Below are 13,020 nucleotides of genomic sequence, written 5' to 3'. Positions count from 1 at the left end.
CGCTCTCGAGATCCCTGGTTCAGTGCCTCCCCCGGCCCACCTAGTTAAAATAGTTTGAGACTCCATCAAGCAGGGGCAGGAAGCTATTACAAATTACTAAGACTGCCTGTCAACAGCACCTACATCAGTCGCAAAACCTCAAATAAAGATATTGTGAAACCGTTGTTGCAATCACCCAAGACTTTATTAGCAAGCTGGTTACTGTTCGCTGACCACGTCCGTTTAGAATTTAGATTGATTCGACCAGACTTTTTCACGAAGCCAATCAGAATACTACATCGGCGAAACACGCTGGGGAGGCTTACACGAGCGTTACGGGAACCGTTGTGAGCACTTGAGGAAAACACAGATGCGAAGGTTGTATACTGATTTTAATATTCGCAGATAATTAGGTGGACAATATAATATACATTATTGTGGGCAATAAATTAGTATAAATCATTATTCTATGTACAATATAACTAATATCGAAACTATTATCTCTATAATTAAATACTGTTAACTATAAACGCACGTCCGTGGGTCAGGTTGGGAGCACCGCCTCCTGCCCCCCGCCGCGCCCGCCGGCCGCTGCTCGACGGTCCTGGCGAGGACGAGGGGGCTCTGGAGACGCAGGTGACGAGGCTTCGCAAGGCAGCTCGTGCGAGCAAGTATAAAGAGGTGAATGTCACCCATGGCCGGGCACACGCCTCGCCGCCCAGCCCTTCCGTCCCCCGCCACTGCCCGCACCCGCCACGCGGCCTTCACACAGGGAGCTTTTTCGACATTTAATCAATCAGAATAGTTAATTAGACTTTCTCCACGCTCACTACGACCCCGGCCGCCCCGCCCCGCCGGCCCCGCCTGAGGCATCTTGGCTTGCCCCGCGCAGTGTCCTGCCTCGCGCTACACGGACTCTCGGTTGAATGGCGAGCAGCTCAGGTAGCCGCGGGCGTAGCTGTAAAGATGAAGGCACGTCTGTACGAGAAACACCGAGGAGGGGATCAGATTATTGCGACAACGTAATCTCTACCCGCGCGGCCACTGCGGGCGTGCGCGGCACCTACCTGGTGGACACGGGGATGGGCGCCGAGCCGAGCACGATGGAGTCCTCGATGTTATCCCGGAGCGACGTGGCGATGTTGATCTGCGAACAGGTCACTGCGGTTACGAACACCACGCCATCAACAGAGATTAAGATTATTAAGGAATACATTTAGTGAAAACCCAAGTCTCTCTGCTGACCATAACCCCTTTTTTTTTTGTTTATTTGGCAAGCATCATTGTCCTCGAGGTATGTTGGACGACTTTTGACCCCCTACCCCCCTTCTCCCCGCCGATCCCCTACCCACTCACGGTCTTGGTCGTCACAGGGTCTGCCGGCGAGGTGTTGAGGACGCCCCTGAATCGGTCCCGCTCGTTCTCCTCCCCGCCGCCCTGCTTCCGCGCGAACTCCCGCCGCCAGAACACGGCCAGGTAGGTACCGGTCATGGCCACCTGGAGGAGATTAAAGAAAAGGTTAAAAAAGCAAGTCAAAAGAAAAACAAAGCATGTAAATATTAAGCCACCACACGAACTTTGATAAGAATACAGTAAACCCTTGCTTGGACGAACCAATTGGGGCCTTTGAAGGGGGTGACTTCATCCGAAAACACGTTATATCCGACCGGTACGAACTCTTGGTATATAATCAACTGAGAGTTTGCCATTTCCTACCATTTCCGTATATAACAACGTTTCTTCGTTACATCAGATGAACGTTTCTTCGTTACATCAGATGAAAGCTTGTACACTTACATACATGCAGTCATTCATGATGATCCTGTAATTATAGAGCAACTGTACGTCATCCATTCCCCATCCCTACCTAAGAGCATCAACAAACACGTAGCCTATTTATCGCTCCTACTCTGCCAGCCACTCACCACAAAGGCGTGCAGCGCCACTACGATGGCCGAGGTGTTCCGGAAGCCGATGGTGTCCACGAGGTAGCCCGACACTGTCCTGGAGGAGAAGCGGCCGATGCCGGAGAAGGACGCCCACAGCCCCGCCACGCAGCCGTGAAGACTCGCCTCGTCAGGGAGACCCGCGTGCCTGACGGAGGGATAGAGACATACGGACCACAAAACCACACCAAGCATTAGCACACGTACTACATACACGCAATGGTCAACGCGCTTCTCTCGAATCTTCGAAAACCCCGGTTCGATTCCCGGGCGGAATGGAGACGGATGGTCAGTCTCTTATTCCGTGCCCCTGTCCATCCAGCAGTGAATGGGTGCCGGGCGTCAGTGAAGGGTTGTGTTCCGCCTCTTGGGGGTGTGCGAGGTTACCGCCGTGCCCAGAGATCCGTCACTTGTGAGCTCCAAGCACAGTCGGGGAGGGTACCATAGAGCTGGCGATCGCCAGTCTATCTCGTGTTCAGACCATGGTGAATCACACACGGTGACCACGTGAACTCGTCACTCGTATAACTTTGCATTTGGTAACGACTGATACAGACAAATAATAAATTACATACAATATACAGAATAAGCATAAAGTCTACAAAAGAAAACTAACCTAACCTGTAACCTCTTAATAAGGAAATATACTTTGTTGATGTCTAACGTCACAACAAGTCAAGCCACGTCCCATTTCCTCCCTAGGCTGCATTTGACAGATATTTTATTTATTTATATTTTTTATTTTACAAGCAGCTCAAGGGCATAGAAAACAAACAAAAACAAACAAACAAAGATAGTTCGAGTGGCCGAACGAAAGCGTCAATTTTGGACGGAGGAAATGCAAAGAAAAGGTGTTCCAGAGTTTACCAGCGAAAGGGATGAAAGAATGACGAGATGCTGGTTAACTCTTGCACAAGGGATTGGGATGGCTGGGAAACAAAAGTCATGGATAATTACTGAACTGAAGTGCCTGTATCTTTTTTTTTTAATATCAAACTATTGAGAAGAGAGGGTAGGAAGAAGCTTAAGTAACGCTGGTCAACTCTTGCGTAAGGGATTGGGATAGCTAGAAAAAGGGTCTCGTGGATTATTACTGAACTGAAGTGCGTGTAGGTTCTTTTTATACTAAACTATTGAGAACAGAGGGTAGGAAGAAGCTTAAGTAACAGCATCATTGTGACCAGTTAATAAGACAGCTTCAGAAGGAGGATATTCTACAAGGGAAACACAAGAAGGTACAACAGTTAATAAGACAGCTTCAGAAGGAGGAAATTCTACAAGGGAAACACAAGAAGGTACAACAGTTAATAAGACAGCTTCAGAAGGAGGAATTTCTACAAGGGAAACACAAGAAGTAGTAGCACCGAGGCAGTCTACTCACACGGCCTCCCGCATTGCGTCCACCACCCCGGCCACCTGCTGCCCGCCGATGCCTACGCCGTTCAGGGTCAGGGACATTATGACGATCCCGATGGTCCTGGAGGAGGCGACGACGGGAACACGGATAAAAGAAGAAGGGACTGAGAACAATGGGAAAAAGAAGGGCGTGCGATGAGGAAGAGAGGGGATGAAAACAAGATTAAAAAAGGAAGGAGAGTAGAAGAAAGTTTAAGTGATTAGAACAAGGAGAAAAGAAGGGACTGAGAACGATGAGAAGAGGAAGGGATTAAAACCACGTGCAAAGAGGAAGAAAGGGGATGAAAACAAGATTAAAAAAAGGAAGGAGGGGAGAAGAAAGTTTAAGTGATTCAAAACAAGGAGAAAAGAGAAGGGACTGATAACAATGGGAAAAGGAAGGGAATGAGGAAAAGGGGAAAAAAATGGAGGATTGAGCAAGGGCAAAACTGAAAAGGGAGTGAATAAGAAACACAAAAATGGAAACGGTAATGAGAAAAGGGTAAAAACGCGAAGGAAATGAGAGAAGGATAAAAATGGAACATGGAATAAGAGCCAAGGGTAAATATGGAATAGGAAGAGGATGGGAACAAGGGGAAAGGGAGGGATGGAAAAAGGGAGGGATGGAAACGGGCCGAGGAAGAAGAAGGAAAATATGCAGGCCGGACCAACCTTTCCAGAGGCAGTCCAGGAAAAGGGCCGAGGAAGAAGAAGGACGCGAAGGCCAGGATGGAGGAGAAGAAGATGTAGACTTTGGAGAAGCGGCGGTATCGGTCACACACCCAGCCCCAGAACGGCGCGGCGAGGCTGTTGGCGCCGTCCTTCAGCCCGAACAGCAGCCCGACGTAGAGCGACCTCATCCCGAACTGACGGCGGAGAGGAGAGAAGAGCATGTAAGGTAAAGGAATGGCTGTGCGTGGCTGCGGTGCCCATCTCCGTCACATTGAGCATGGAGGACATAAAAAAAAGCCTATCAGTGCTCCTCCTCCTCCTCCTAACGACTTTGATTTTTTTCTATCTCTCTATCTTTCTGTCTCTATCTTTGTCTCTCTGTCTTTCCGTCTCTCTATCTTTCCGTCTCTCTATCTTTCCGTCTCTCTATCTCTCTGTCTCTCTATCTCTCTGTCTCTCTATCTCTCTGTCTCTCTATCTCTCTGTCTCTCTATCTTTCTGTCTCTCTATCTTTCTGTCTCTCTATCTTTCTGTCTCTCTATCTTTCTGTCTCTCTATCTTTCTGTCTCTCTATCTTTCTATCTCTCTATCTCTCTGTCTCTCTTTATCTCTATCTCTCTTTATCTCTATCTCTCTTTATCTCTATCTCTCTTTATCTCTATCTCTCTTTATCTCTATCTCTCTTTATCTCTATCTCTCTTTATCTCTATCTCTCTTTATCTCTGTCTCTCTTTATCTCTGTCTCTCTTTATCTCTGTCTCTCTTTATCTCTGTCTCTCTTTATCTCTGTCTCTCTTTATCTCTGTCTCTCTTTATCTCTGTCTCTCTTTATCTCTGTCTCTCTTTATCTCTGTCTCTCTAAATATCTCTCTCTCTTTCTCTCTGTCTCTCTTTATCTCTGTCTCTCTTTATCTCTGTCTCTCTTTATCTCTGTCTCTCTTTATCTCTGTCTCTCTTTATCTCTATCTCTCTTTATCTCTATCTCTCTTTATCTCTCTCTCTTTATCTCTCTCTCTTTATCTCTATCTCTCTTTATCTCTATCTCTCTTTATCTCTCTATCAGTCAGGGCAGGACTTGTAAGCCTAACCCAACCTAACCTCACTATCCCTCGACTTGACTAATGTGCTTTCTTGAGGGTAGCTAACTATCGTACAACAAGGTGATGAGGCCTCCCGTAGACTTACCGGACGAAGGACTTGCGGCTCGAGGTTGATGGAGAGGAATCCGTTGCTCATGGTGGAGAAGATGAAGGTGATGAAGGCGATCCAGATGCTGGGGATGGTGATGACCCGCCAGATGGACACCTCGCTAGACCCCTCCGGCTTGGTCTTGTCCTCTGGGATAATAAATAAAAAAAATGAAGTAAAAGGACAATAAATAAAAGAATGGAAGTAAAAGACAATAAAAAAATGAAGTAAAAGACAATAAATATAAGAAATGAAGTAAAAGACAATAAAAAATGAGGTAAAAGGACAATAAATAAAAGAATGGAAGTAAAAGACAATAAAAAAATGAAAAGGACAAAAAAAATGAAGTAAAATGATGAAATAGTAAAAGAAACAGTTCACTCGATTTCAGGCTTTGTGTCGTCCTCTGAAATTAATGAAAAAGTGAAATAATAAAAAAAGGGGCTTGGTCTTGTCCTCTGGGATGATAAATAAAAAAAAATGAAGTAAAAGGACAATATACAAAAAAAAAAAAAAAGATGTAAAAATGATGAAATGATAAAAGAAACAGTTCACTCGATTTCAGGCTTTGTGTCGTCTTCTGAAATAAATAAAGAGAAAATGAAATGAAAAACTAATAAAAAGAGACACTTTGCTCGACGCTGCAGGCCTTGTAGTGTTCCCTGGAATAACAAAAAATGAAAAAAATAAATAAAATGACCAATACGCTTTGGTCGACCCTTCAAGCTTGGTTGTGAAAAAAAACATCCCAGCTTCATAAAAGTTGACCTACTGGGTACAGGTGGAAAGCCTTTATTGGACGCCAGCCTTCCACTTGCCCTCTCCACATGCACCTCAACCTTCACCCTCTCCTCCTTCCCATTCACCTCCCCCTCTCCCCTCCCTAAACTTCACCTCCTCCCCCTCCTACTCCCCTCTTCTCTCCTCCACACCCACCAGGCTCATGCGGGGGCAGCAGGCCACACACACACACACACACACACACACACACACTCTCTCCAAGCCTTCCCCCTTCCCCATACACCAACCCCAGGCCCCCTTACACACCCACCAGGCTCATCGGGGGGCAGCATGCAGCAGAGGAAGGTCATGGACATCTGGATGCTGCCCATGACGAGGAAGGGGAGCTTGAAGCCGCCCACTTCAATCAGCGCGCCGCCCACCACGGGGCCGAGCATCTGGGCGACGTTCATGGCGGTGCGCGTCCACGCCTGAGGGAGGAAGGGGAGGAGCTGAGGGCGAAGGGAAGGAGCTGAGGGCGAAGGGAAGAAGCTGGAGGCGAAGGGAAGAAGCTGAGGGCGAAGGGAAGAAGCTGAGGGCGAAGGGAAGAAGCTGGAGGCGAAGGGAAGAAGCTGGAGGCGAAGGGAAGGAGCTGAGGGCGAAGGGAAGGAGCTGAGGGCGAAGGGAAGGAGCTGAGGGCGAAGGGAAGGAGCTGAGGGCGAAGGGAAGGAGCTGAGGGCGAAGGGAAGAAGCTGGAGGCGAAGGGAATGGGCTGAGGGCGAAGGGAAGAAGCTGGAGGCGAAGGGAAGGAGCTGAGGGCGAAGGGAAGGAGCTGAGGGCGAAGGGAAGAAGCTGGAGGCGAAGGGAAGGAGCTGAGGGCGAAGGGAAGAAGCTGGAGGCGAAGGGAAGGAGCTGAGGGCGAAGGGAAGAAGCTGGAGGCGAAGGGAAGGAGCTGAGGGGGAAGGGAAGGAGCTGAGGGCGAAGGGAAGAAGCTGGAGGCGAAGGGAAGGAGCTGAGGGGGAAGGGAAGGAGCTGAGGGCGAAGGGAAGAAGCTGGAGGCGAAGGGAAGGAGCTGAGGGCGAAGGGAATGGGCTGAGGGCGAAGGGAAGAAGCTGGAGGCGAAGGGAATGGGCTGAGGGCAAAGGGAAGAAGCTGGAGGCGAAGGGAAGGAGCTGAGGGCGAAGGGAAGAAGCTGGAGGCGAAGGGAATGGGCTGAGGGCGAAGGGAAGAAGCTGGAGGCGAAGGGAAGGAGCTGAGGGCGAAGGGAAGAAGCTGGAGGCGAAGGGAAGGAGCTGAGGGCGAAGGGAAGAAGCTGGAGGCGAAGGGAAGGAGCTGAGGGCGAAGGGAAGAAGCTGGAGGCGAAGGGAAGGAGCTGAGGGGGAAGGGAAGGAGCTGAGGGCGAAGGGAAGAAGCTGGAGGCGAAGGGAAGGAGCTGAGGGCGAAGGGAATGGGCTGAGGGCGAAGGGAAGAAGCTGGAGGCGAAGGGAATGGGCTGAGGGCTAAGGGAAGAAGGCTGAGGCGAAGGGAAGAAGCTGGAGGCGAAGGGAAGGAGCTGAGGGCGAAGGGAAGAAGCTGGAGGCGAAGGGAAGAAGCTGAGGGCGAAGGGAAGAAACTGGAGGCGAAGGGAAGGAGCTGAGGGGGAAGGGAAGATTGAGGCATGGAGTAACAAAAAACGGGTCAAATCAAGTCGTGTCAGATAGTGAAATTGGGTGACAGAGGGTCAAATCGGGTCAGTCAAATCGTGTCTTATGGGGTCAAATAGGGTTAATAGGGTCAAACAGTCAGTCAAATTGGGTCAAATCGAGCCAAATAATTTTTTTTTTTATCCTTCTCGTTCTACTAAGGGGCTTCGTGGTGCAGTGGTTAGCACACTCGGCTCACAACCGAGAACCCGGGTTCGATTCCCGGGCGGAGTGGAAAAATTTAAGCGGTTTTTCCGATACCCTACGCCCCTGTCCACCCAGCAGTGAATGGGTACCAGGTATTAATCGAGGGTTGTGTCCCGTCTCCTAGGATCTGTTCCCTTCTCTCCACTTCCTCCTCCTCCTCTTCTTTTCAGCTCAACTCCATTATCTTCCTCTCCTCCACCACCACCTCCTCCTCCTCCTCCCCCTCCTCCACCTCCTTCCTCCTCCTCCCAACAACACCCAACGCAACACTCACGAACACTTGCGCCATGGACTCGGGGAACTCCATTCCGATGAAGGCGAAGATGGAGGTGATGGTGAGGGCGTTGGCGGTGGCGTGGGCGGCGCGGATCATGATGGCAGTGGTGACGAAGACGGCGCCGGGCGGGAACCACTCCAGCAGCCTGACGGAGGGGACGAAGAACCGTTGCCAGATTATCGTACTCAGCATAGCATTAAGCGGTTTCTGACGCCTAACTATTGCCAAGAAACATCAGGAATTAACTATTTTAACCATAAATATAAAGGAATCTCGGTATTGGGGCCCAAGAGACAGTTTTGGGGTCGGAAGTTGGTAAATATAAGAGGTTGAGTACGACAGTCTGGCAGCGTTGGTCCGGAGCAAAAGGACGTAAGGACTCGCAACGTTGCCAAATTGTCGTACTCAGCCTCCCATGTCTGCCATTTTCCGACCCCAAAACTGCCTCCTCGACCCCAATAACTGCCTTTATATATAGTTATCGTTAAAATGGTTAATTATTGGTGTTTCTTGGTAATAGCTATGGCTCAGAAACCGGTAAATACGAGGCCCTTGAGTACGATAATCTGGCAACGGTGGTAAGGTCGCAGGGAGGACTATACACGGAGCAGGACTTGTAAATCTAACCTAACTTCACTACCCATGGACTTGTTTAGCCTATTGTATCTCTTGCCTTTTCCCTTTCCATCCATATCGGTTCTTTATTTCCTTTCCATGTACATTTTCTTCCTATTTTCCCTTCCATTCATATCCCAGTCTGAGATCGCAGGGAGGACTATACACGGAGCAGGACTTGTAAATCTAACCTAACCTTACTATCCTTTCAATCACCATTCCTTCTCATCCCTTCGTACCATCTCTACTCCCCTCCTTCCTTCTTTTTCTTTCAGTCACCCTTCCATTCTTCCCACTCCTCTGTACCCCCCCTATCAGTCCTACCCTTTCCATTCTCTTCCTCCTCTTTCCACATGTACCCAAGCCCTTCCTCTTACACCCTCCCACACTCTACCACTTCTTCTCCTTCGCCCTCCTTACCCCGAGAGGATGCAGCAGGCGCCACTAGCGAAGATACCGGCCGAGAAAGCGAACTTGATCCCAATTTTGTTCAGCTGTGAGGAATAGAAAACGGGAGTGGGTTAGTGAAGCGAGCCCTCATACTCGCTCCCAACCACAACCACACTCCACAACCACCCCACACTCCACAACCACCTTTTTGCCGATGAAGGGCGTGACCAGGAAGGACGTGAGGCAGTTCGTTCCGATGATAAGGCCGAAAAGTGTGGAGGAGCAGCCCTTCTTCTGCGCCTGCGACGGGAGAGAGAGAGGAAGGACGGATTAGGGGAGGGGAGGGAGGAAGGAAGGAGGAGAGAAAAGGAAGGAAGGGAGGAACAAGGAAGGAAGGAAGGCAGGAAGGAAGGAGGAAAGGAAGGAACCGTTTATTATTATTATTATTATTATTATTATTATTATATACACACACACACACGTACGTACCAATTTGGGGAAGAATGGCGGGAAGAGGCAGATGGCGAGGGAGGTCGTGAGGGAGGAGAAGCAGATGAGCACCAGCAGCATCCACTGGTACTGCGTGAACAGACATTTCTTGGGCTCGGAAGACACCTCGCCTCCGTTACCCGGCCGCCGCTTCCGCCGGGCGCACGGGGACCCCTCGCCGACACCCAGGGCTTTGTACTGCTTGACCCGACGCAGACTCTTGCAGCAGCCCCAACGACCCTCCTTCTTGGCCTCCGTGGTGGGCTTGTACACGGGGCTGCCGCGGTCGGTGGTGTCCTCTGTTGGTGATGCGTTAGTTGACCGATAGACAGGAGGAGGACGAGGAAGGAGGAAGAGGAGGAAGAGGAAGGAGGAAGAGGAGGAGGAGGAGGTCCTATGAAGTGATACAAAGCGATACAGGTCAAAGAATACAAAAACGAAGCAAAAGACGAAGACGCAGAAGACGAGTTTGACAAAGAGGAAGACGTAGAAGACGAGTTTGACAAAGACGAAGAACAAGACGAGTTTGACAAAGAGGAAGACGTAGAAGACGAGTTTGACAAAGACGAAGACTTAGAACAAGACGAGTTTGACAAAGAGGAAGATGAAAATGGAGATGAAGACTGAGACGGAGATTAATCGCAAGATGAAAAAAAAAAAAAAAAAATCGACATGCGACCCTGATTGTCTGACTCCCAGTGTGAACATTATGAATGACAAGTGTGTAAGTGTGTGCGTGTGTGTATCATGTGCACTTTCCGCTCATAATATATAGTTTCATATAATATAGTCTACAGGCAGGGGAGGGGGGCTGTATGGCAGGGGAGGAGGCAGTATGGCAAGGGGGAGGGGGTAGCATGGCAGGAGGGGAGGAGGCAGAGTGACAGGGGGGGGAGGGTGACAGGGGGGATGCAGGGTGACAGGGGGGGAGGGACAGGGTGACAGGGGGAGGGACAGGGTGACAGGGGGAGGGACAGGGTGACAGGGGGAGGGACAGGGTGACAGGGGGAGGAACAGGGTGACAGGGAGAGGAACAGGGTGACAGGGGGGGGTGGCGGCAGGGTGACAGGGGGGGGGGGTAACTACTTAACAACGTGCCTCACCTCGCGTCTCGTCCACAATGACGTGCGGAAGGGTTGGCAGCGGCGACGATGGGGAGCTGGATGAGTCTGAGGAAGAGGAGGAGGAAGAGGAAGAGGAGGAGGTGGAAGAGGGGGAGAGGGGGCTGGCATCGAGCGCCGGGGGGTTAGGCTGCGACTCCTGTAGGTGATCGTCGGCGCCCTGCTGCTGCTGCGTGGCCAGGCCGGAGCACTGGCGACCCTCCATGATGTTGCGCGCCACGCCTGCTACGGGACTCCCTGAACCTGGCGGGGGAGGGAGGGGTGTTAGGCACGAAGGTTACGCATCACATCACTGTCTTCAGGGTTTGTTCCTGTGATGTCGGCGAGGCTAACAAGAAGACAGATCTAAATAATGTAGATATATAGATAGTCTCAGGATAAAGATAGTTTGAGAGCAAGCAATCGGTTCAAGTTCCATGTCACTGGGAACAACACTCACCACGCTCCGCTGTACAAAAGCTTAACCACTTGTCAACTTATGGAAACAATATTAAAAAAAAATATTAGGTTGTAAATTGGTGGTATCGTTGGGATTCGAACCTTACTCTTCCGATGAGACTTTTATAAGGTTAAGATCGAAGGCCACTCTTAGAACGTGCACTTAATTAATCCTCAGCAAAATGAAGCACAAACTCATACACGTGACCTGTACCGTGCGGCAAGACTAAGCACTACAACCTATATTCATGTCTTTTCACGCCACCACCAGCTACTGAAATGGAGACCCTTTCCGCGAGGGATTCTGCTTAGGCCTACTAGTCCACACAAACCACCACAAGTCTGCCAGCTGTCTGCACGCTCACGCCGAGGCTAGAGTCACGCTCGTAGTGGGTTAGCCGCCAAAGTTGCAACTCGAGAAGTGGGGTCCATGGGTCATTGCAATGGGTAGAGGGACTGGGTGCAATTCCCTTCTGATATGATTGGGGTAACTAACGTACCCGGTAATGGTCCTGGGGTAACTGATGGTCCTGGGGTGCCTCAAGGTGGGAGCAAGTCTCACCGCCAGTCACCAGTTACTCCAGCAATTGAACAATGGGTGGCGAAGCACACGTTAGCCTGGCCGCGGCACAACTAGATTTCAATTTGCTCAGCTCAAGATCGTTACTTACAGACGCAGAGTACGTCAGGATGAGAGAGCAGTCTAGTGTTCGACTCGTTCAGATGAAACACTGGACTAGCCTCCAAATACACGGCTCCTCAGCTCCACACAAGGATAGACGCAGAGTACTTCATGGCGGGAGGGTAAAAAATCATCCAGTGCTTGATTAGTGATTTCACGAGACCCTAAACTAACTTTCAGACACGCGACTTCAGCCCAACACGAGACCGTTACTTGTAGACACTGACTACTTCAGGACGGGAGGGAAAAAACACTCAGTCACTGCTTCACTCGTTCAGAAGATTTCACTTAACACCAAACTAACCTGCGAGTAGTTCCTTATTTTCCAGACACACAACTCTAGATGATAAAATCTTTCTTCAGGTCAACATGAATTTCCACGTCCGAATCATCAGGTTTAACGGTCGTTCTCAGCACAAGAGCCACAACACACCGCCCTGACACGACCCTTACCACTCACAAACCACTTGCACTTAGGGGTCGTCCTATGCACAGGGCCACGACAACACGAACCAACCCGCGTTCAAACCACAAGCACTAAAAGGTCACTCTCAGCTAAGGGCCACTCTCTCCGCCCCACTCACTCATTCTCCAGCGGCCGTCCAGGGTCACGACACTGCTACCGCATGCAGAACCTTCCTCGACAAAAGAGAGACCCCACTGCCCGCTGCCTCGTCCTCCTCTCGCCTCGCTGCGCCGCCATGCATCCGACCTTGACTTGAAGCTCCGAGGCCCCAAGTTGGTGTTCTGTTTTCAATACGCTCGAACAGGCAGGTGAGCAGAAAGGAGAGGAGGAGGTGGAGGGGGAGGGGGGGGGGGTATGCAGAGTGGACGTTGTCAAATACTTCAACTAAAAGAGACTGACACGTAACTAAGCAATAAGGAAGCGGTGACTGAAAGGTTAGCGTGCTGGCGCGGTGTTCAGGAGGACGCGGGTTCAAGTCCCGCCCGCCGCTACAAGATGACAGTTTTCAACCATGCCGAGTGGCTTAAAACTACCCACATGCTGTCCTGAAGACCTCTTATCAAACCGGATACGGGGAGAGAGAGAGAGAGAGAGGCATTGTTTAAAAGAAAGTTACGGATATGGATACGGAGGTAGAAGTTCTAGCATGTCTTAGGGAAGCTTATATTTAACAAACACTATACCATACACACAAAAAAAAGAGGAGAATTGAAAAAAAGGAGAGAGAGAGAGAGAAGCATTGTTTAAAATAAA

General features: G+C 50.1%; 1 protein-coding gene across 3 annotated transcripts; it reads right to left on the bottom strand.

Annotated features, from left to right (window-relative positions):
- Positions 1–352: 352 nt before the first annotated feature.
- On the bottom strand, positions 353–12,485 carry LOC126981445 (MFS-type transporter SLC18B1-like). 3 transcript variants are annotated; one of them, XM_050832487.1, is made up of 14 exons: positions 12,386–12,485; positions 10,664–10,924; positions 9,561–9,859; positions 9,276–9,371; positions 9,102–9,175; positions 8,064–8,211; positions 6,232–6,391; positions 5,178–5,329; positions 3,993–4,186; positions 3,307–3,402; positions 1,905–2,073; positions 1,336–1,476; positions 1,047–1,126; positions 353–937 (listed from the first exon to the last, which is right to left on the bottom strand). In XM_050832487.1, exons 1-14 carry the CDS (start codon positions 12,387–12,389, stop codon positions 886–888), a joined length of 1,926 nt encoding a protein of 641 aa, XP_050688444.1. In that variant the 5' UTR covers positions 12,390–12,485; the 3' UTR covers positions 353–885. The 3 variants fall into 3 exon arrangements, with proteins under 3 accessions (XP_050688444.1, XP_050688452.1, XP_050688463.1); XM_050832495.1 differs by lacking the exon at positions 12,386–12,485 and adding an exon at positions 12,106–12,289; XM_050832506.1 differs by lacking the exon at positions 12,386–12,485 and adding an exon at positions 11,620–11,679.
- Positions 12,486–13,020: the final 535 nt, after the last annotated feature.

The sequence above is a fragment of the Eriocheir sinensis genome, chromosome 4 (genome assembly GCF_024679095.1).
Source record: "Eriocheir sinensis breed Jianghai 21 chromosome 4, ASM2467909v1, whole genome shotgun sequence".
NCBI classification, from domain to species: Eukaryota; Metazoa; Arthropoda; class Malacostraca; order Decapoda; family Varunidae; genus Eriocheir; species Eriocheir sinensis.
Note: the sequence above shows the minus strand (reverse complement) of the source record. Positions and strands in the feature narration are given on the sequence as shown.